At 34.7% G+C, this 24,754-nt stretch overlaps 1 protein-coding gene, 1 long non-coding RNA gene and 1 pseudogene across 4 annotated transcripts; all 3 read left to right on the top strand.

Annotated features, from left to right (window-relative positions):
* The first annotated feature begins 16 nt into the window (after positions 1-16).
* LOC145225049 (kelch-like protein 12) lies at positions 17-7,743 on the top strand. Its single transcript, XM_080091691.1, has 11 exons — positions 17-178; positions 237-451; positions 1,346-1,489; positions 1,837-1,918; positions 2,402-2,602; positions 3,918-4,018; positions 4,914-5,103; positions 5,188-5,325; positions 5,635-5,793; positions 5,988-6,135; positions 7,530-7,743. Exons 1-11 carry the CDS (start codon positions 55-57, stop codon positions 7,642-7,644), a joined length of 1,617 nt encoding a protein of 538 aa, XP_079947817.1. The 5' UTR covers positions 17-54; the 3' UTR covers positions 7,645-7,743.
* Positions 7,744-8,558: 815 nt separating this feature from the next.
* Positions 8,559-21,004, top strand: LOC145225065 (kelch-like protein 12; annotated as a pseudogene). The gene is made up of 14 exons (XR_013859798.1): positions 8,559-9,651; positions 10,617-10,740; positions 10,805-10,958; positions 11,015-11,229; positions 12,255-12,398; positions 12,897-12,978; positions 13,123-13,169; positions 14,278-14,370; positions 14,791-14,882; positions 15,989-16,178; positions 16,249-16,386; positions 19,563-19,721; positions 19,828-19,963; positions 20,346-21,004. The product of XR_013859798.1 is annotated as a kelch-like protein 12 (transcript).
* Positions 21,005-21,133: 129 nt separating this feature from the next.
* On the top strand, positions 21,134-22,866 carry LOC145225063 (uncharacterized). Of its 2 annotated transcripts, none has more exons than XR_013859796.1 (3): positions 21,134-21,459; positions 21,745-21,879; positions 22,449-22,866. It is a non-coding gene; the product is annotated as an uncharacterized LOC145225063 (long non-coding RNA). The 2 variants fall into 2 exon arrangements; XR_013859797.1 differs by lacking the exon at positions 22,449-22,866 and adding an exon at positions 22,060-22,144.
* The last annotated feature ends 1,888 nt before the right edge of the window (positions 22,867-24,754 follow it).

The following is a 24,754-nucleotide window of genomic DNA, read 5'->3' as shown; positions in this document are numbered from 1 at the left end:
ATACAATCTACTGGTGGATTACAGACAAAAGAGAAATATGAAGGCATTGTTAAGATGCAACAGATTCCACATCAGCGACTTGCAAGTCTTATTGAATTCATTTATTCTGGTAGAATTAAAATTACTGTAGATAATGTGACAGACATCTTGGATGATGCAGAATACACTGAACTGGAAGGTTTGAATAATTTACCAATCATTTTATTTACACAAGTTCACACTTAATGTTTTTATAGCACTCAAAGATATTTGCAAACAAACCCTGCTTAAACTTGTATCTGCTGATAATTGCTTGAAACTTCGAGCTTATGCTCAGCGATACAATCTGGATGAAGTGTTTGTTAAAACAAACCAAAAAATCAAAACTAATTTTGCAGCAGTAATTCGACAAGATGATTTCAGGCAACTTAAATTTGATGATTTATCTGCTGTTATCAAGCTGAGAAACAAAGTATGTCACATTTCCTAAAAGTATTGTAAAGTAAATCATATAAATGTCATGATTTTTTAAAATTCTTTGATGCATTTACTTGGTGTAATTTTACGTTCAGTATTGGTTTTGTCGTAGATCAGTGGTTCTCAAACTTTTTTGACCGCGACCCAAATCTGAGCATTATGAACATCTCACGACCCAAGCCTCAAATGACAAAAAATGTAACAATTTCGAGGCCTCGTCGTGGCCGCACTTGGTCTGCCCATGTCAAAATGGGTGCAGGTTTAACGAGTTCGGTTCAACAATACTACATAACACAACACATATTGTGGCTTTGCAGCACCATAGAAGTGAATCCCAAATCTAAAAAAGGTTCCTTGTACGAATACTTACTCATCCTTAAACGGTATCTATTACATCTCCAAGTTCAGTTTCGCATGATTATCTTTTATTCCCCGTGCTGTGACGTAACAATCGTCATGTGCGTAACAGTACAATTGGAAGGCTATTGTCAGTATTTTGCAATGATTAGTTCATTTTACTGTACAACGTGGTCGAGTGAGTGGACTTTACTACTACTACATTAAGTAAATTCGTTTGGGTAGAATTGAACCACAATAGCGCGACCCATTTTTTGACCCTGCGCGACCCACGTTTGGGTCGCGACCCATACTTTGAGAACCACTGTCTTAGATAGAGGTATCATGTATTTGCGCCTTCTTGTGGGTTGTAGTCTGGTCTAATGTTGTTAGGTGTTACAATAAGTGATGGTGGTTTTCCCTCACTAATGCATCAACAGTTTTGCAAAAGTAATTTAAGTATAAAACAAACAAAGCAGTATACTTTATACATCACAAATCACATGTTGAATTAATTTTATTTTTAATTGATGTGAGGAATCTATGTTTGCAGACGTCTGAGGAAGCATTGTTTATGGGAATCTTACAATGGGTTAATCATAACTCTCCTCAACTCGAGGAATTGTTTGTGAATCTCCTTTTGAAACTCGATCCATCTTTGATGCGAACAGATTTTCTCCAAAGTGTCTCAAAAGAGGTATGTAAGTTCATCTTTGGATTTATATAGATTTCAATTCCTGGATTGGATAGACTTTTGAGTTTTGCCTTGCATGTTTTTAGGTGTTTATTGACTTTATGCTGGTAAACCAATTTAAAACATTTTCGTGTCTACACACACCACAAATAAACATGTTCAGTGCATTTGAACAAATTTGGAATTTCTTCTGCCGTCTTTGCTGTGTATGTCAGCTTCGGAGTAGGGTATAGTCATATTGAGCAGTAGTCATTTTCAAAAGATGCAAATGGTAACAAACCTTTTGTCATGGGTTTGACAAATTGGTGTCTGTGGCTATTGTTCAAGTTTTGACACCATAATATTTGCAGGAATTGGTGAGAAACAACTTAGTTTGTTCCAACTTTCTTTTGCAAAACTTGCTACGTGTCAGAAGAAGTGCTTCTACTGCAGGTAACTATTTCGCTTCCCACAAACAATAACAATATTAAAATTACACCTGTGCCAAGCAAATCTGTTCCTATGCAGACACATTGTTTCAAGAATGTTTTACTTTTTCTGCCTAACATGGCTGTTTTCTCACATTTCAATTATGAAAACATGGTTAAAGTTGTGCATTGTTTATTTCCTTACATGCCTCCAACACTAAAGTTCAAAAACAGTTAAACACTTGACCCGTAACTTTGTTACTTAATTTTTTCGTTACTTAAAATTTTGCAGTATTCAAGCTTGGATGCCAATGTATGCCCCGGTGGTGGTCTGTGAGGGATCTGTACCAGGTTGTCTGGTGAAACATTTTGTTGATACAAAATTGACAACTATTACCAGCAGACAGAAGCACCTAATAATGACAATACTACCTCATGGGTCTCATTAAATCGTTGCCATAATTGGATTGGTGTAAACTCTCACTAACTGCAAATTATTGTCTTATAGCTGTTTCTGGTCAACAAGAGACTGGTACAGGTGGCACAAAATTTGCACCAACTCTCGGGAAAGAAACAGCAATGATGCGACATGGGGCGGAGAGGACCATCAGTACACGACACCACTGCATCACCGCTATGAAGGAATATGAATTAAAAAGCTTTGAAGAGCTCAGAATTGAAGATTATGTTGCTGGCAAAAAAGGCTCAGGTATTATTTTTGTACGTACAAGTTATTAGAGATGGATTGTTTAGCAGGAATATATATCCTATTTATTGTTTCAAAAATGGTCATACTATTTTGGTTTATATAAGTACACTAAATTGGTTGTCTTTGTTACTGTCTAACGGTGCTCTTTGTTACTGTCTACGGTGCTTTGTTCTCTTTAGTGGTTAAGCAAAAGTACTATAACATTTATGTTAGTTAGTTAGTTTACACACATGTTAGTTAGTTGTCAAAAGGCAATCTTTCCAAATCTTTGACTCACTGATAGCAATCATGATGACTAAGTTTATGTGGGGTTTCAACTTTGTTATAAAGATTTCTACTTTGTAAACATGTATGTTCAATGAAGAGTCTTTTGAGTAATTACGAATACGTTTTTTTTTGCATTTTTGTGCATTTAAACTTAAAAACATTGCAAGAGAATAAAATCTTATATGTTTGGGAATCCTTTTCCTGTTGTTCTGAGTCATTTTTTCTAAAGCGAGTTTGTGAAATTTCCTAATGTACTTAATATATTGTGTAATGCTTTTACACTTTATAGAAGTTAGAGTTAGACAACCACTTCAAACAACTTTTGAACACTGATTGACTCACTTGGTAACTCGCAGGCCTCCCACCCAAAAACAAATTGACTCACATGTTAACCTACATACCTCACACCCACAAAAACTTGTTGACTCAGTAGTTAACCCATAATGTACTAAATTGCGTGGCTCAGAAGTTTTATATGTTGTTAATTGGTACATTGTAAAGTAAAAAAAGATATGTAATGTTTACTTGGACGTGTTTCAGCCTTTTTTACCTATATATTCCCCTGTTTGTTCACATGCCCTAAAATATGGAAGCAAATCTGTACAGACATTTCCCGAAAATAAGGACTATTTATGGGTAGCTTTTTCTCTCTACTGCTGGATTGTTTCATGTGTTTGGTCAGAAAGGAAAACTAATTTACACACATCTTAGTCATTTATCTAAAGTTGATTCTCCAAAAGCTTGGCTAAGAATGACTAAGTGGTTCACACATATCTATAGCCCATAATATGTGCACACTGGATAGTCAGCTTGACAGACAATGACTCAAGGGAGTGATTCACTGATTTACAATTGTGTCTGTTTAAGGCTTATTTTAGTAGGCATTTTTTGGTGATTTTTTTGCCGATGTGTACAGCACTGCTTTGTGGATTATTAAGGTAGCACACACATTTTCAGTTTGGGCAAAATCCAACAAATATTTTTGTAAGAATTTTTAACTCCTGCATCAAGTAACAATGCGAGTCACTTTTACTCTTTTATGTTTTAGTTCCCTGCACTAACAAGCTTCTTCTTGTTGTTGGTGGTGAGGGATCTCTCAAGGAGTGTGTGCTTTATGATGTGGACACAAAGGAAGTCATTCAGTTGCCAGTAAGTCTTAGTTTCTTAAGAAAAGAGTTGAGAATGTATTTACCCCTATATCCCTTTTGTTTAATCCTTGTTCCACGCGGGAGGGAAGATTTAAAAATATAACTTTTTTAAAATCTGTAGTTCAGAATACTCTTTTGTACTTTTAAGTTTTGCCAAAATGTGCGAAAAACTGATTTCAGGTTAAGAAAAAAAAATTGACGATTTCCATATTCGGTACTTTTATAACAAAGCTGTAATTTTATACTTTGAACCAAGTCGTTTTACAATGTCACAAGATAACAATATGACCTGAAGTAACTGCTACCACTTCATTTGGTTCGAAAGCATGATATAGTTTTCTGGTTACGCATGAGATATAGCAACTTTGTGTAAATTTAACATAAAATTTAACTGTTCTTATAAAAATCCTGAAACCTAAGCTTGGCCCAGACTCTCAACACAAATATACCTCTGACTATTTTGGGCTTGAAGCAAAAGTGTAGATTATTGTCGGAGTTTGGTGCAAAAAACGATAATACTGATGTATGAGATGTTGCCGGTCACTAAAAATGGGAAATGATTGCCAGAAATGAAAAAAAATTAAAAAAAATTTTAAGGTATTGGTTTTCTTCATTTTTCTTCTGTTTCACTACAAATTTTGTGAGCAATACCATGTGGTATTCTTTGGAAAACTATAAAATAACAAGTACTGCATATCATAACTCCTAATGCAAAACAGTGAATCATTGAAGAAAAACTCTTTGCACATTTCTGTTTCTGCCAAACAGTCAAACATTGAAGAAAAACTCTTTGCACATTTCTGTTTCTGCCAAACAGTCAAATCTGCAATATGTCCTTTTAGGCTGTTGCATGTCTCACATTAGGATTCAAAAAACAAATATTTTCTTATTTGTAGAAACTTAAGGATATAAGGATGAGATCAACTTCAGTTAAAGTTGGAAGCAAAGTTTATGTGGCGGGAGGAGTTGTTGGTTTTGATCCAATCAAAACTTGTGAAATGTTTGAGTTCAATGAACCAACAGCATGGAAATTTATGCCAAATATGTTAACAGCTCGTGGAAACTGTTCATCATGTTATTTTAAAGGTAACTGTCCTTACTACAAAGTTACTTGTGAAAAAACAAATTTACATTTATTTATTGGACATACAAATAAATTTTATTTTTCAGGTCACATTTTTGTCACTGGTGGTTTTGATGGTCAAAGATTGTCAAGTTGTGAAAGGTTTGACATCCGAAACAACAAGTGGATAAGAATAAAGGACATGATACAGGCCAGAGATGAACATGGAACTGTTGTTTGCAATGGTGATTATCACTGTTTGCACGTCTAAAGCTTTTAGGAAATGACGGCTTTGTCAGTTTTAAACCAGATTTTTATTCAAACAAAGTTTTTGTGCTTAGTTTGTGTGTTTTTTAGCTGTGCAGGCAACAATTTTATACTAGCGTCAGTTGTTTTGGAAAAAATCTACTGCATAATTCCATAACAAATGTTACCAAAAAGATGTTTGCTTTGCGAGCAATATTGTTTAAAACCACATTTTGCTGCCTGTGATTTAAACCATGCAAGCTTTGTATTTTGTCACCCAAAGGGTTGCTTTTTTGCTTTGCTTACAGGTTTTATGTACTGCATTGGAGGTTTTGATGGCAGCAAACGTCTATCTTCATGTGAACGTTATGACATGAAGAGTGATGTTTGGAACAAGATTGCACCTCTCAATCAAGCAAGATGTGGTTTGACTTGTGTTGTATTGGATGGAAACATTTATGCAATAGGTAATATTGTAGAGCTATTTTTGTGCATGTTAGGATTAAAATGTCTTTTCTGCCATTGTAATTTGTAACAGGTGGATAATGAGCCTGTTTGGATTGATTTTAGTGCTCGATACAAGTTTTACTACATATTTGTGGGATTTTTATGCTTATGTTTTACTACTTCTTGCATAATTCTACATTCACTACTGAAACAGGTGGGTTTGAAGATAGCGGCCATCACCTGTCAACTGTTGAGCGATTTAATCCTAGGATTGGCAAATGGGAGAATATTGCATCACTTCAACGGGCTCGCTGTCTTTCGCCTGCTTGTGTGGTGGGAAACCAAATCTTTGTTGTTGGAGGGTAAGAACACTTACCAAAAAATAAAAAGTGTATTTTATGCACATTAACACACATAAACAACCATCTATGTTCCACATAAGACAGCAATTAAAATTGGGCTGCAGAACTGTCAGCAACCGCTGGTATCAGAATTTTGTAAAACAAATCTATATCATATTTATGGAGCTCTTCTGACAATTGTGTTTTTGTGCTGATGTTCTGACGTCCTATACAGGTCACCTTCGTCATGGTAAATAACATTGAATGTTAGTAGTGTAGTGCATGATAAACATATCATGCCTGGCAGCAACAGCTTATATAAATCCATTCATAGTTGAAAAAATACTATACATGCTCAGTTTGTTCAAAAAAGATTGGTTTAAACTTATTAAAGTTTGTTAGTCAGTTATCTAAAGTTGATCCTCCCTAAGTTTGACCCAGCAGTTAACCCACATGCCCAAAAAACTTTAACTTTTAAAGGCACTTATACTTACTAAAGTACTTGATCCAGAAGTTTCATACTATGTTGGTTCATGCATTGTAAAGTATTCTAAAAGACTTTGGATTTGGATTTACCTATTTTACCCCCTAACCCCGAAACACTTGCTTTTAACTCTAACTGTCCTTTAAGTCAGAAATACAACCCCCAGTGTACTGAAATTAAAACAATTGTTTGAAGTGGTATTTAAGTTCCTTGTTTGTTGTTTAAAATTTTAGCTGGATCGGCAGTGGTTACCTTTACCTTTATAGCACATAGTATGTATACGCTGGACAGTCAACCAGACAAGTCCCACTGGTGTACATTAGTGGTGGTTTAATGCAGAGCAGGCCTTCGCTGCTTGATGGATTATTCAATGTTTTACTGGGTAGTCTGTTTAGTGATTAGAAATCAGATGTTTTTTTATATGCAGCAATGCTCTGTGGTTTTATTCAGTTAGCATGTGCATTTTCAGTTTTGTTTAAGGTGTCATGATTTAAATCTGACAAATGGTAAAAAAATGGACTAGTGGTTCCCTACCGGGAAGGAATTGCCCCAAGGGAGTTTTTTTTCAGAGAATTGTGAATATTTTTTCCTGTTCTTTTTTTTGAAGTTTGTAAATATATGGCAATCTGATGTAAAATGAGTATGGACAAAACCTTTTCAAGTTTGGGTTGATGCTTTCTACTAATTTCTCCTTTGCATAAACACGTGTGTTGGGACCCATTTGGTTTTGCTTGCAAAAACAATCATGTTAGTAAGTCAAATAGTGTGTATGGTAGTGTGGAATAGTGTGTAATCGATAAATTAGGTATAAAATACATAAAATGGAAATATACAGTATAGAGCCACTTTTCTAGTTGTTTTTATGTTGGTGTGGCAGTTTTCTTTGTTCATGTATATTATCGTTTAGTGTAAAGTTGAAATTTGTTTTCAGGTTTGATGGAAAAAACTTAAAGTCAGTTGAAGTTTATGATCCAACTTTAAATGTTTGGACAATTGGTTTTGAAATGGAGAAACCAGTTTGTGCTGCAACTGTTGTTGCAATTTAAACCGAGATGTTTTGTAGTCATTTGTTACACCACTGTATTTTCTTGTCACTTTTTTTTTCTATAATCTGTACCATTTATGATCACCTGTTTGTAGTTTTTTAATCCTAGTTTCATTGTGTATGATTAGTTATGCATTTTTTGTTTCTGTTTAAAAAAATGTTTTGTAAATGTTTTAAAAAACCTATGCTATTCTTGTCATTTATATGTAAATTAATCAATACATCTGTTTCCCATTGCTGATTCTTTTGAGTTGAGTTTATTTCGCCGGGCAAAATCGTAGCAGCACAATTGCACTAAAATATTCACCTTGCCGGAGATAGCTGCGCAATGTTGAGATGTTAAAAAAGTGTTACTACAAGCGTTATGTGGCAGGGACTCACATCAGAGGGTGATGCTTTCAAACTATATTTATTAGGTTATAGGCAAATTAAAACTCATTTTGATGCACTTACATGTAAGTTTGTTTCCAAATGTTGTGTATTTTTATGACTAAAGGTTTGTTTTTGTATGTTCAGTGGATAGCTACCACGAAGTATTTTGGTACTTTAATAAAAGTAGTTTTAACACCCCAGTTTAGTCGTATATTTATCATGTATGTTTTTTTTAATCATGTATTGTAACTAACTACATGGTCACCACAAATTGCATGTTAAAGACTCCTAATGTAATCGAAATTGTCAAGACTCAAGGTAACGAACAGTGTGAAAATCTGTACCAGACAGCAGTTTTTGAAAAGAATAACAAAAGTAAACACATAAAAAGAAAAACATTTTTGCACCTCAGAATGAATCGGTAGTTTATGTTGTTTTTAATGCTCAATTTAATTTCTCCAAACACGACAAGTTTGTTACTATGGCTACGAAACTAAAAAATGAAAAACGCATTGTGCTAAACTTTGATAAGTAATTTACGATTGTGCAATGTGCGGCAAGAATTAGGTTTTTGTGAAGGGGATTTCCAATTTGCAAACCAATGAGCGCTGTGACGCAAAACAAAGTTGTTTTGCCGATCAAGATTCAAGGGGCAGATCTAAATGAAACTAAAACAAATATTGTCCAAACAATGTAAGTGAAGTTTACGAAAAAGGTGCCAATTGTTCGCTGGACGCGCAACCAGACTTTTTTTGTTTACGAAGCCACTTACGATGCTGAACAGAAGTATTTTTTAAGTTCGTAACATCGTCAGCTCATTCAAACGGGTGAAACCAACAAAAACTTTCCGTTACAAAACTTTTTTTAATATGAGACATTAATATGTGAAGTTTGTATCATGTAATTGCTGACTTCTCTGTCATATTTAACAGCATCCTGCCTTCATATTATTGTTTATTGTATTGAAAAAAAAAAAAACAGATTTATGCAGTCAACATTACTTCTGTGCTGAAATATTTTCCACAATTTTGTGTAATGTGCTGGTGAAACATGTTGTAGGGATTTTTGTTGGTAACAAAAAACTATTGTCAGTATTAAGATTAAGATTTCAAAAAACTCAAAAAACTCAAGAATCAGTGGATTTTAGGGCATTTTTTTGCTTTGACAGTTTTTTTACCATCCTGATTATACATGTATGTTGCTTTGTTGTTACTGTTATATACTTTGTCAGTTTACGTCAAAATTATTTGGTTTGAGATAAATCATTGGTTTTAATTGGCAACACTTGCAAGCTAACAACCAAATTAAAGTCACAACAATGTCAATATTGTTAGTTCTATCAGGTGTTAAGTAACAGTGTCAGTTTACTAACAACTGAAAAATGAGCTATGAAAACAAACGTCAAAAAGTAACTTGTTTGTTGTAGCTTCAAGTAAAGAATTTTCAAGCTTACTAATTCGACTGTGTTGTGGTATTGTGACTCCTACTTTAAGAAACACTGTCATAGACAATTTAACAATCCTTTATTTTATTTTACAAGAGTCAGGGTTTGATTTTTTTTAATTAATAAAACGATGGCCAAACCTGGTGTTGAAGCCACAGAGCATTATGCTTGGTTGGGAAAGCTCATTGCAGAGTAAGTTTTTTTTTAATTTGGTTGCATTTCCTGTTGCTGTGAACCTTAAAATTTGTGCAATGGCAGCCATTTTAAAATAGCTATGCTGCCACCCTACTGTTACATATTTGTATATTCAGGATATGTGATTCTTTCATTGACATGCATTCTTATAAAGGGCTGTTTTTTCAAGCAGGTGCAAAGCAAGCAAAGCGAAAATCTTTTTATTTTTAAACAGTGCATGGGGAAACCCATTTTGATTTTCCTTAAGTTTATTGAGCCAAAGCAAGTCTAAACAAGACTTATGGCATATCATTGTTGAATGTTGCATTATTAATTAATTAATTGGAAGTTTGTAATTTATTGTTACATGCAGTGATTTATATCCTTGTGCCAGAAACGTTGAATTGTAGCAGCAACACTTGTGTGTATATTACCTGTCAATGCTACAATGCCCAGCCGTTGTTTTTGCAAAGTTGAACATGTAAAATTAATTTATAATGCCCTGATTAAGTATTAAAGCCACAATTATGTTTTGCATTATGTTACCTTAAAAGCCACTACACTTCATTATGTCTAGTAACGCTCCCACACACAACCATAATTTCCTGCCACTAATGAGTGTTCACAGCAGTCAACATATCACAAACCTATTGACATCATAACTAGCTTGATGACTTGTGATGTAACTTTGATAAGTAGCACTGTCACCAAGTACAAGCAAATTTGCGAGTAACAAAGTATTTACGTGTTTATGCACTGGCAATATCGGTTTATTAAAGTTTATTTCTTAACATGTTATACTGGATTTAATTGGCTTATCCTAATAAATATCACTCCAAATTGGTTGTTAGGGACACAGAATATCCACACACTGTCCATGTTTGCACTGCGTTATTAGTTTAACAAAAATAATTGAATAATTCATAAAGCAACATTTGCTGTAAGTTTTCTCATTGCCTTTTCCCTGATGATTGCCTTTTCAGGGATCGCAATTCAGAGGAATCTACTTGTGATTTGGTGCTGGAATCAGAAGGAAACAAATTTCCTGTTCACAAAAACATTATGATGCTTGTTTCCAAGTATTTCAAGAAGATGTTTACTATTGAGGTAAACTGCAACAATTCTTCAAAATCAGGCATTTATGTAATTGAGGCAACACACTGCTTTACAGATGAAAGAGAAATATGAAGGCATTGTTAAGATGCTACAGATTCCACATCAGCGACTTTCAAATCTTATCGAGTTCATTTACTCTGGTAGAATTGAAATAACTGAGAAAAATGTTACAGATATCTTAGACGATGCAGAATACACCGAACTGGAAGGTGAGAAAGAATTTGTCAAAGGTAATATCAGAATATTTACATTTTACTTTTTTCAGCTTTGAAACTGATTTGCAAAACAGCCCTGCTTACACTTGTATCTGCTGACAATTGCTTGAAACTTCGAGCTTATGCTCAGCGATACAATCTGGATGAAGTGTTTATTAAAACAAACCAAGAAATCACAACCAGCTTTGCAGAAGTTGTTCAACAAGATGATTTTGTGCAACTTGATGTTGATGATATGACTGCTGTGATCAAGCTGAGAAACAATGTAAGTTACTTTTCAAAAAACTCTTTTCAGTCAACTAAAACTAGTCTGGTATGTTTAGATATTTAAATACCTTAAAAGTCATTTCTCAATTACCAAATGTGAAAGTTTAAAACCAACTCCACATAGACCAGGAGTCAGCAACCGCAGCTCTGGATCATTTTTAATCCCTCTGATGCCGCTTAGTTTTTGAAATTAACAAATGCTTTGATTACACAATCTGTGACAATTATGTCGAACAAAAAAGTCATAATTCCAGTGCAATAAAATAAGTGAACCTGTTTCTAGTTGTTAGCTACAACCGCGTCTATACCATAAAACGTAACGAGGTAAACTGGCAGTGTGCAGGTTAACGCACAAGGTTACTGTTTCATTTTGCAGTGTGTGTGTGTGCATGTAACAATACCTGTTTGTTACTAGTCTAACGATATGCATTAAATACAGAAATAAAAATCGGAAGAAAACACAGCATTCATTGCTTTGTGTGAAGTTTTTATTTGCTTTCACTGCTGACAAACATGGTTTGCCAAGTGTACCTAATATGCAAGGAAGTAACTAACAACAAAAAGTCGAACGTTGCGAGACCTAGAACGTTTTTACAGTGCCATTATATTTTTAATTTAAAAAGGGCTTTGTGGCTCCCAGTTTTTTTTTTACTGTGTGAAATTAGCCCGAATGGCCCTCAGAGTGGTAAAGGTTGGCACCCCTGACACAGACGAGGGCTGATAATGACATAATCTGTATAATTGCATCGCATTTTGTTTACCTGATTAATAATCTCTATGTAACAATTGCACAGACCAATTTTTTAAAATGGAAAGTGTCAAAATGCCGTTGAAAGCATAAATCAGGCAACCTTGCGGCATGCTAGTTTAAAACTGTGGAGCATTGCTACTCTTCATCATATGTGGTTTATTTCACCATACTCAGGACAGTTGGGAAATATGACTCAATGTTTGTTGCTTCACTTGCAAGGAGACAACATTAGCTATAGTTATTTAGTTAATAATGATCTATAATGTTTGCAGGGCTGCGAGGAGGCTGTTTTTACTGCCATTTTGAAATGGGTAAATCACAACCCTTTGCAACGTGAGGAATTTTTTGCAAATCTTTTCTTGAAAATTGATCTATCCTTGACAAGTACACAGTTTCTAACTGAAGCCTCCAAAGAGGTAGCCTTTTAGTTTTTTATGCAAATTGTTATTGGCTTACTTCCCCTAAAAAACATGTACATTTGGTTTTCTCATTTTTTTCTTTTCGTTCCCTTTACTACTATGTGAACATGGTTGCATAATTGTGCTAATTATTTTGTTTAACTTCACAGGCCCCGCCAGTTGTCCAATTTAAACATACAAAATGAAAAATTTTTACATGCCTATGAAAACTCTCAAGTCATGAAAATCATATATATATAATGATGCAACATACAGCGTACACATTATGACCATAATGCTTCTGCGTGTTGCCAGTCCACTGAGGACAAGGTGAAATGAACAACAAAAATTTTTAAACTTTAAGGTTTTTGCCCAAGTATTTATTTTACTAAGTGGTGATATGCGGTAAAAAGTAAATGGCATACTTTTTACATACTTGCGCATGCAAATATTACGAGCGATTTTTTCACAACATTTTAAAACATTGGTTGAAATAAATAAAAATGTTTATTACAGAGTTTGGTAAGGAACAATGTGGTCTGTTCCAACTATCTTGTGGACAAATTGCTAAAAATTCAATTAGATTCTTCTACTGGTGGTAAGAATTACAGGCTTATCAAAACATTGTATGTTGTACTGCGCACTAGTAATCAAATTAACCTCATATTGACTATTCTACTTTTCCAACCTGATTATAAACACACCATAACGTTGAGTGCACAATGATTTTTCTTTTCTGCAGGTGAAATTTCGAGTTCAGTTCAAGGCAGTGACTTGCCTACTTATTCGGTAAGTATTGACTTTGTTTAAGTGGTCAAAATAGTTTCCCATTTTACCACAAAATTTCGTTCTACATGTTTTAAATAACAGGATCAAAACTAAGTGTCATAAAATCATTGTTTAGATCAACCCTTTAATTATAATTCTATGACTCCAAACAGAATTCAGTTGCCTCTTTAATTATTAGTCAGAAAGTTAACCTTTTGCTAGTTGTTGGTTGTTTTGGAAAGTCCATTTCCTAAAGGGGCATATTATGATTTTGCGCTTGCTCCTACTGACACGATTTGCTGAATGCACTTAGATAAAACTTTTGGTAGACAGCCATGTAGACATGACCTCTGTATTCTACTCAATTGCCTGTGGTTACCACACATTTTTTGACTAGTGTGCAAAGGCAACTAAGCACATGCTTTCCGTGGTGATGAACTACTTGCATTAGTGGAATGGTTTGTTTGCAGGTTGTAAAGGGGGTCATTAACTTATGGCAAATGTATTTCCTTTACTGGTGTTTCAATGTCTTTTTCTGGTCACCTTCATCAGGGTAATAACACTCCAAAAGTAAAAGCTGCAGAGAACAAAATGAAAAAGGGGTGAAATTGAAAACATCGTCACGTCGTGACTTCTAATAAAATGTCTTTAAGCAACATGCTCATTTTAATGTTCATGGTGTTGCACATTTGGTGAATGAGCCATGGCTCCAGAAATAATATTTTTGTATGGTAAGTTTCCTGAAGGTCATAATCTGTTGTTTGACCTAGTGATGTTACCTAATTGGCCATCGCTGTTGGCAACAACCCATTGTTGTTCATAAACATTGCAGTTTTTCTTTTGGAGTTTTCATGCATTTTTATCTTTTGGGAGTGTCATTACACTGATGGAGGCAACCTAAATAGGACGTTCAAACATCAGTGAAAGAAATACATTTGTCAGAATAGTATTATTTTGTTTTTATATTTAGAAAACGTCATAAATGAATGCTTGCCTAATTTGTTTTCACAGTTGCATTTCTGCAAAATGGAGTGCTATTATCAGAATAAATATGTGCTTATTGGCAACAGTTTGACAAAATAGTGTTACCAATTACTTTTGTTAAACTGGAAACTTCCTTTTGTTTCAGAGCTTTGCATCACCCAGTCAACCAAACCCTGAGTATCCCCAAAATATCTTCAAAATTCAACAACTTCTTCCACATACCATCCAACACTGCTATGTATTAGTTTATGTTAATTATCTGAGATTATCTGGTTAAAAGTTACATAAATTATTTTGCAATAGGTAAGCTAAAAAATGGTTTGGACTTTTTTTAATTGATACTCTTAGGTAACAAAATATTTAAATATACATTTCAAAAACATAAATCTATTAGCGATTCACTTATCAAATATAGCCTATGCTATGTTAAGTTATTGCATCTCAAATAAGCCACCTTGGAACAAGTTAAGGTCATAACAGTGCTACACAACAACATCAAACACTGCTGATACAAATCTGCACAATAACATATAAATGTTGCTATAACACCTTGTATTTATCACGTATCGGACCAGACCGCAGTATTATTTGTGTGAAATATTGCGTATTGGTATCTGATGAAAAATTTGACTATCTGACCAACCCATTTGTGTTTCAGCTTCTTACAAATTGCTGATTGTTGGTGGAAAGCCAATGAGTAATGATTGTGTTGTTTATGATGTCATAACCAAGCAGAAAACTTGTTTGCCAGTAAGTATTGTTCTTAGCATTATTAACCCTGATTAATGTTAGGAGCTTTGCTTTGTAAGACACATATTGTTTTTATCTGTACTTTTTTTTGTCAAAATGTTTTGTGTGTCCTGCATTTGGTCAAGAAAGAGTGGTTTAAATTTATCAAATTTACACAGATGTTAGTTATTGATCCAAATTTGATCCTCCTGAAGTTTGACCTCAAATGACCCAGGGGTTCACCCACATGCCCCCAAAACGTATTTTTTTAAAACAACTGTACTGAATAAAGTACATGGTCTAAGATTTCATGGTTTGTTTGTTGGTGCAATGTACAGTATTAAAAGATTTTGTAACCTTTGATGGGATTTTTCACCCCTAAACCCAAAAATTTTTGGTTTTAGCTTTTCCAGTCCTTTAGGTCAGAAATACAAAATTCAATTGTTTGTATTGGGTTACTCGTTTAGTAGTTAAAATTTTGCAGTATTTTAGGAGATTAGATTTAAGCACAGTAATGCTATGTAGTTTTATTGAGTTAGCATGTCATTTTCAGTTTTTAGAGGTTTAAGTTTTTAGGTTTTATTACTTAGAAGTGATTACTAGTTTGTCCTTTTAAAAAGGAATCATAAATTAAAGAATTCGTTAACCTTTTTACTGTGACTAATTCACATGAACACAGGTGTGGGGACCCATTTGCTTTTGCTTGCAAAAACAATCATGTTTGTAAAATAAATATTGTGAATAGTAAGTCGATGAATAGGGTACACAATATACAAAATGAAAATATGTAGGAAAGCCACCTTTCTGGTTATAAAATGTGCTTAATTTTTATCCAGCAATATGGCACACTTACAAATTCAAGTTGGCGTGTTATGAAATGGCTTGTCAAATAAAAAACTGACAAAGACAGAAAGGTTCAGTTACAGGTCCAACAACCATTACCCAGAATTTTTGTTACACACCACACTCAGTCCAAAAAGCAAAAATTTTGGTGTCTTATTTTCTGCCAGTCTGTCACTTTTTTATTCATTAGTGATGTGATCCATAAATGGTGCTATAAATCACAAATCCTACTAAAATTGTTTAAGACAATGTACAATCTCTATTTGATGGTAAGACCTTTACAGAAACTCAATGATGGTCGAATTGGGGCAACCTCAGTGAAAGTTGGGAGAAAAGTGTATGTGTTTGGAGGAAATGATAATGGTGAAATAATTGAAACTTGTGAAATGTTGGACTTAAATGAACCAACTAGATGGCAATTGATGCCAAGTATATTAACAGATCGGGAGCGTTGTTCATCTAGTCACTTTGAAGGTAAATACTGTGTTTTTGGAAGCACAGACTTTCCATGTAGCAGTTTAAACATTTGTCTTTACTTTTTCAGGTTACATTTATGTCACGGGTGGTTGGAATAATGGAAGACTGTCAAGTTGTGAAAGGTTTGACATCCACAACAACAAGTGGATAAAGAGGAAGAACATGATTAATGCCAGAGATCAACATGGAACTGTTGTTTGCAATGGTAAATTATCAACATTTGTAATGTGGCACGAAAGCATAACATTTTGTTCACTTCGCAGAGCATTAGTTTTCTTTAACTTGTTTCTTTAGTCCAACGACCAAATTAAAGGAATGTTGTGACCCATTATTTGAGTTTTTAAAAAAAGATACACAAGCATTATGGCTTGAAATGTAGTTCTTTAAAAGCCAATTTCATAAATTGTGACATAAAGTTATTGAAACCTAACATTTTGACCCTTATTTAAAATATGTTATATCAACTATATCCAGTTTATCACCAAAAATAGTGGACATTCTGTGGACCAAACAAAAAGTCACCATGAACACTAGTAAAAGTCATAGCTTTTAAAACACTTTTATCATGGACCAAACTGCCACAAGCTTTTTAAACACTTTTAAACTCATCTTTTAATATTTTTTTGATTATTTAGTCCATTGCCAAAGGGGTTTAAAGTTGTTTAGGTTTGAATTAAATGTGTTGGGCTTTAAGTAAAGTTTGTTTATCATATATCAAACATATCTTAAGTAGTAAGAAAACCGAAAGCCTTTTACTTTTAGTTGTTTTATTTTTATCCTTGGTGGATGGGCAATATCTGAATTTGTGATGCTTTGCCATGGAGCTGCCTGTTTGTATTGCAAGTCCATTTAACCATTTTTTTGTTTGTTTTTTTGAGCAATGTGGTTGCTGATTTGTTCAGCCCATCAATAGGGATGTTTAAAGTAGAATATCGAATCCTTTGGATTCGAATCCATTTTTGCCGTTTATATCGGGTAATTGGAACCGATATAAATGTGTGCTCTCGCCGTTGGTAAAAAATGTATACACATGCGTTACGTTTTTACGTCGACACCCGGACATTAAACCGGTTGCAAAAGAAGGCAAGTGACTCGTCGCCGTCAAATCAGGGAGCGCTGTACAACGCCTTAACGCCAAATCACGAGTCGCCATAACAACGCCATAACGACGGTTGTGCATTGGAAGCATAATTAACGATTAGCGCACTTGTTACGCATCTGATCACGTCATTGCGTTTATGCCATTAAACGACCTACCGCGACTTTTTGCAACGTCATATCAGCATCTAATTGTTTTCCGACTTTGACAACGAAAAACGTTTAACGGTCATGGCGTTAGGCAGCGATTGGAAGCATGGGATTGTCTGTTAATATCGCCAAAACAGTAAATTAACCCCAAACATATGACGATCGGGTCAAACATAAAAATGTAGTGAGTAAACGCTGCAAAGGTCACGTTTTGTGTTGCAAAATTGCAGGTAGTTTAATTAGGATTTGAAAATTAATCACCCAATGTCCCAACTGTGTTTGCTAGGGTGCCTGTTTTTGCAGTCGTTTATGTTAACAAACGTTACATATTTGTTCGCTAGTGAGTCTATGTCAGTCCTCTACCTCTTTCCAAATCAAATTATACCTCAGCATGCTTACAACATAGTTACTCCTACTGAATACAATAAAAATCACTGAATAATATTGTTACAATTATTTTTTAACTTTATGCAATTTTCTGGCTTTGTGGATTTTGGGGCATTTAGTTTCAATGTAGTTGTGTTTCAAAGTTTTTTCTCAGTGTTTTTCTTTTTTTTACATTATAAAAGAAGAATATGTTTTGTAATGTAATAATCTAGTCTACTTTAGTCGTTGTCAAGATTAATGATTGCACAGTCAAAAATAATATAAGAACTGGATTCGATATTCTAGATTAGAAACAATTATTCTAGAATACCCAGCTATTCTTTGAACATCCCTACCCATCAATGACATATAAGTTTAATGCTCAGGGAAATATAAGTCACCAAAATAGGATTAGAAACTACAACCTCGTGAACATAAGGCAGTTCCGCTGACCACTCAGCTATCTTGGTGACTTGATGATGACTGGAATAAAATTGTACCTCCACTAAATATTTCTTTGTTAGAGACCAATCAGAAAGCTTTTACCTTATGTAATGCTTATCATAGCAGGAAAGGGTTTGCCACTGTTGCAGTATTTATTAATATTTATCAAACAGCATTTTGGACAACAAAACAATGGAGTGGTTAAAACAGGGGTGGGCAAACTACGGCCCGGCAAAGGAGTTCATGCGGCCCGCCAAATGTTGGGAAATTTTAAAGAGAAAGTTACCGAGCAACGTTGAATAGTATTATAACCACAGGCGTAGTTTTCAAAAACTACCGGGGATGTTTACGTGCTTTAACCTGTTGTTTCTGCCACGTTATCATGCAAATATTCACTTGAAACAATTTCCTCGTTCGATAAAAGTAAAAGCTATTCACGTTTTCAAATACAGCCCACTTTGTACTGTTGACGCCCAAACTTGGGTCACTTTGGATCAAGTTTAAGTCGTTGCAGTACATTGTAAACGGACATTAAATGCGGCTTTAGAGTCGTTAACACAAACCACACCACACTTAAGATGGATACTAAAAGCGGCTTCCACATAGCTGAAAATATACTATGCTAACATTTTGGGCTAAATCAGGGGTGCACAACCTGCGGCCGTACGGCCACATGCGGCCGCGGAGATGAGTTTGTGCGGCCGTGACCATGTATGTTAAAATACATGTACAGGCTGTCATGACGTAACTAAAAATATTTTGCCAAATATACTGATTTTTAAACTGCCAAAAACAGATTTCGCGAGACAGAAAAAAGATTACCGGCCTAAGAACCACATACGCCAGGGTTTTTCACCGCTTATTGTGTGCAAACAATGCGAAAAAACGGGCACCGCAATCGTCACAATACCGATCACGACGTCATAAACAGCTAGCTCCGTTCAGGTAAACTTATGCACCAAGTTAGAAATTATTAATATGAGCATTTTAAACGGCTTTGAATCGTATATACATGATATAAACCTAATTTTTACACTAGTTATTTTAAAAAAAACAGGCAAGTAATCGGTGGCTGTTGGTGAAATACTATGCGGCCCGATAAGATTAGGAACTTTTGAATGCGGCCCTTGCACTGAAAAGTTTGCCCACCCCTGGGTTAAAACAATGCTTTTTTGTACAATATAAGAACAACTCTCAGAATAATGCAAGCTGACTATGTTTTCTAATAATCTATCACTTTTGCTGTATAAATATGTTGTGTTAAGGTCACAATTCAACTTATACTGTCATAGCAACCTTTACAAAATGTTCACATTACTGCAGGTTTTCTTTATTGCATTGGAGGTTCTCAGCGCAGCAAATGATTATCTTCATGTGAACGTTATGATATGAGGAGTGATGAATGGAGTGAGATTGCACCTCTCAATCAAGCAAGATGTGGTTTGGCATGCGTTGTATTGGATGGAAACATCTATGCAATAGGTAATTAATTAGGTTAAGATAGTCTGCTTTAGGTTGATTATGGAATTGTTTGAATTAAAATCTAATGTTTGTTCATATATATTGTGCTCATATACTATTGAAACAGGTGGTAATGGTGGAGGAACAACAGTTGAGCGATTAAATCCAGCAATCGGAAGATGGGCGTATGTTGCATCACTTCAACATGCTCGCTACTATTCATCTGCTTGTGTGGTTGGAAACAAAATCTATGTAGTTGGAGGGTAAGATTAGATAAAAAAAACTACCCAAGCATACTTTACAAATATTCACAAACAGTTTTTTAAATCCACAATAGACAACATTTGATAATTACCATGTTTCAATTGGACTTTTCTGAATCCTAATAAACCTTTTTATTGTCTTGCTATTAAATCGAGTAAACAATTATGTTTCTGCAGTTCCCTGTTGCATTTTATTCTCTGTTTAAATATTTTAGTGGTTTCCAAACTGTGGAACAAAACAAAAAAGGCAGGCAAACTTTCAATCATGAAAAAAATAAAAGATTTGTTGAACCAAGATGAATCAATTTTCTTGCTTTAAGATTTATGCTGTCATGGAAAAACTAGCAAAGTTTTTTTTTGTCAAAAGGATATTTGTTTCCAGGTCTGAGGGAGAAGAAAGTCGGAATTCTGTTCAAGTTTATGATTCGACTGCAGACGTTTGGACAACTGCTTTCAAAACACAGAAACCAGTTTGTGGGGCAACTGTCATTGCAATTTAAATATGTTCAATTTAGATACCATGTGACTTGTTTGGGAAATATGTAATTTGAAAGTTTCACTTGACAGCTATTGCTATTTACCTCACTAGCAAAAAATAATACAATTTTGTGTGTGCTAACATCATGCTTCTAATGATCTCTATTATAATTTTATATATATGCATTGTTTTATATTACATGTCATACTAGAAAGCATTTCTTTCAGTTTTCCAATGCAAACCTTTCAGGGGATTTCCCTTTTTTAGTCCTTCAAATTTACATTTATCGCAAATTGTCAAAGAGCGAACAACACAAATCTACTTTGTAAATCGTAAGATGGTTAAATAAAACTTGCATAAACTGGGTGAAATTTGTAAACAATGTCAAAATCGGATAAAATTTGGGCAGCTAGTAGATTATGCCATTTTTAGGTAGCTTCACTACCCCACTGAAATGCATGGATTTTAAACAATATTGGAATTGAATAAAATTCACATTTTTGTGTCACTCTTGTTTGTTTTTTGTGCCACCGTTCTTTTTGCCAATACAAATTCAAACAGAATACAATTTTGCTAGTTTGTGAACAGATACAGCTTCGTTTAAGTGTAACCTTTAAGGTGGCTGTACACAGGATCCGTTTCGGTCCGTTTTCGTCCGTCATGCGTATACGCGCGTAAATTTCGGCCCGTCGACGTGTATACACAGAATGCGAACCATGCGTTTTGTCCGAAAACGGACGTTAACGCAAGGCCATCCGAACAAATAGAACATGTTCTATTTTTTCGGACGTACGCATGCGATTTTCGGTGTAGTGATAGTGCAAAACTGAGAGATATTTCTAGATCGGTTGATTAGTATCAATTATTTTGATCAAATCACAATACTTGAAGCCCTCTTGTTTCTAATGATAAATAGAAGTGAAGTAATATGCAAGGTTTTATTATTAAATCGGCAAAAAGACAGGCTTCGAACACGACTGGAATGCAGAACAACAGCGGGATACAAAAATCTAATAATGTAAGTAACAATAGCTTATCGGGAAACAAAGGGTTCAGGAAAGATTCAGTTCATAACTAAGTTCTGGCAGTTAGTGTCATTGATCACAAAGTTTCAGAAAAAGGAAACTGCAAATATGCCATCAGGGTTTAGAAATTCGGAACTATGTTGTATTATTATTCAGGCTGTTGCTTATGAAATCATAAGTCCATAATTGTTGTTTACATACACTTAAGTACTGGTTGATGTATCTGCAACAATCTGTGAATTATGCACTTTAAGTTATCATGAAATGTTCATTTGTAGAATCCTTTGATTGAGCAATATCAACTAAAGAAATCAAGTTTAACAAGAAAAATATGTTTGAGAGAAACCTGCTGTTGAGAGAAATCTACCTTATAAATGCCTGTAATTCATCTTCAGCAGAGTTTGGTTTAACAGGTAATTTAACTAATTTTTATTACAACGTGGATACATTTTTAATGGTTATAGATATTTTGTGGTTTTTACCACAAATTGTTTTGACAACTTTTTATTGTACATTGGGGAGGGTTTAATCTGCTTATCAAATGTACATTTTGTGAAGTATATGTGACTTCTGCCTGTTACTTTTTTCTCCAGGAAAATTGTGAAAGAAAGGTGACATATGCAACACCTATATAAAAAGACAGGAAATCCAATGGTTTAAGATTTATACACAACACCACAGTTATGTAAATTAAATGATTTATGATTCATATTTGTAATAAACCTACTATATGTGTTATGTTTGTAAGGCATGGACTCAAACAATATTCTTTCAGAGTACTGCAGGGAAAGAATTCTGATCAAAAATAGTATTATTTTTCACATCTTCATTGTAATTTGTAACCAAGGTTTGTGTTTAATATGAGAGATGGAAACAAACCAGAAAATTCAAATGAAATGAAAGATTGCGCTTGTGGAGTAAACAAAAGTACTTCTGAACTAATTTGTATATATTTTTGCATTTATGTTTTTGTTATTTGTAGGAGACCAGCAGGCAACAACCAGCACATTGCCAAATTGTAAGAAGCCACCTACTGATGCTAGGATTGCCTTTTATCTTTCCAAAATAAGAAAACGCAATCGAAAAGAGGGTACCAGGAGGGGTTTGAAAAGCAAATGAATTTCTTCAGAAGTATGAAGCATTCTGTATAAATACACAAAAAAATCCTTTCAGTGTTTGTTCATCCCTGGTTTTACCATCTAAACATATTGCTCATGTGCACTGTGTCTTTGTACTTTTTATTTTGTCTGCTTCAAAAGTGTATGTAAGAAAAAAATGCAAATATTTGTGACATTTGTTTTCCACTGGCAATGTCATTGTACTGCTATCTTATTTGAGCAAGGTTTGTTACTAGTGTAGCAGCACCTGCCTCGATGACGACTTGTTAAAGGCGGCTACAATGTAAACTATGATGTTCATTGCAAATTGTTTGGTGAGTCTGATCTTTGCATCTCAATAACAGCTGACTGATTAACAGCCACGCATATGTCTCTTCTTTCTTTGTATTCTTGAATAACGTTAAAGGCGAACGTTCAAATCAGCTACACATCCACATGGGATAAAAATAGAAGACTCAAAAATAGTCTAAGAATAGACCCAGAATAGACCAAAAATAGACCCAGAAAAGAGCCAGAATTCACCGGCGACAAAGTCGAAAATAAGCTATATATAGTAGAGCAAAATATTGGCTATTGCGTGAAACCTTTTTTCCTTTAAGTTATAGAATTCATTTTATGGCAAAGGTGCAATTCATAAAGTCATAGCGCTCTCTAACCGAGCTGCTATGCTTCTTCTCAAGTACGAGCGGCTGTGTTCTACTTTAAACTTGAAACGGAAACGACAGTATAAACAAGAGGAAGTATGCGTAATGATGAACAAACACCTTATGTTTGTGCAGAACATTCTAGAATAACAAAATGACTCAAAATATCTTATGACTTGCATGAGAACGGAAATACCAACACTTGCATCCAGTTATAAAGAGGTTAAACACTTCCCCTACATGTTGTGCAACATTATTGCAAACAACATGCTAACGTTAAACATAAACTTTGTGCACATTAATATCATGACCGCTACACTAGCAAATGAGTTGAATTGTTGAGTTGAGTTTATGCGAAGGTTAGGTTAGATAATGTTGATTGTAAACATTTTAAATTGCATTTTTTGGTCGGTGTGTTCGAGTTCAGTAATATTAAAATCCCACCACCACGGTGATAACCCAAATTCATGAAATTAGCGGTGTTCCTGCTTCGAACAGCCAAACAACTGATTTGGAGTAGGACGCAGTCAAGCGAAACGTCGCATCGTTCGGATCCTGTGTATACCACCCACCGCAGCCACATTCGGAACGTAAATTCGGTCCGTTTACGCACGTCAGATTACGGACCGTTTTTCGCATGCGTTTACGCACGCTGACGGAATACGCAGTCTGTGTACAGCCACCTTAACAGTGCCCCGCTTTAGAAGTTTTTTTTGGAAGCTTGATAAGATAGCCTACTACAAAGGCCGTCCTAGGAAATAAAAAATATGCCTCTACGATGCTGCATCATAAATATGTTGCAAACAGCTCAGATGTCTTAGTTGTACAGTGTATTTACTTTATATTAATTAAAGCATGTGGTTTGTAAGTAGACACTTTGGATCTGGGAATAGAACCTATAAGGGTGATGAAGGCCCATTTTTAAATGATCTTTTCAGGGTTAAGCATCTACTATGTAGGCTATTGGTAAGGAATGAAAAGGTTTTGAATTGTTAAGTGAGAAATTCGTGAATAAAGGTGGAAAACAGAGATTTAAAGTAATCAAGCAAGAGCAAACTGGATTTGTACGTGGCCGGTTTTGCTTCATGTTAGTTTACTAGGTCTCAAAGATTGGTCACAAACGTAGTTAAATATAAAAAAAGTGTATTATTCCGTAAAATTGATTTAGAAATAAAAGTGCCGATGCAAAATATCATTTGTTAGAGTTAAAAATAATTTCCACACTTTTTAAGATGTCTGTGTGGGAGTTACATCTGGTCACGGCTCAGCACGTTTTGTTGGCGATTTTGCGCGCTTTGCTCTCGAACTTCCTGGACTATAGGGAGTGAGTGACTTGTTGTTTTCAGATTTTCCTTGAGAAGTTAGTGCTGGTAACATTTACAGTTTTACCAAGTGATACATGTATTGCGTAATATAGTAGGAAAAGGATTATTTAAATATGTATATTTGTTGTTTTCTGCTAAATATCAGATGTTTCATAGTTTTTCAAATCAGTGTGTTTATCTTAACATTCCATAAAAAAATGA

Source organism: Phallusia mammillata, chromosome 4 (assembly GCF_965637545.1).
Source record: "Phallusia mammillata chromosome 4, kaPhaMamm4.hap1.1, whole genome shotgun sequence".
Lineage (NCBI taxonomy): Eukaryota > Metazoa > Chordata > Ascidiacea > Phlebobranchia > Ascidiidae > Phallusia > Phallusia mammillata.
This window is presented reverse-complemented; position numbering and strand designations above follow the sequence as displayed.

Excerpts from the sequence above, each read along its gene's own strand:
- LOC145225049 (XM_080091691.1), top strand. The coding sequence starts at position 55 with ATGCAACAGATTCCACATCAGCGACTTGCAAGTCTTATTGAATTCATT. Across the intron at positions 2,603-3,917 it reads TGCTGGCAAAAAAGGCTCAG|TTCCCTGCACTAACAAGCTT; the intron begins GTATTATTTTTG and ends TTTATGTTTTAG. Across the intron at positions 4,019-4,913 it reads AGGAAGTCATTCAGTTGCCA|AAACTTAAGGATATAAGGAT; the intron begins GTAAGTCTTAGT and ends TCTTATTTGTAG.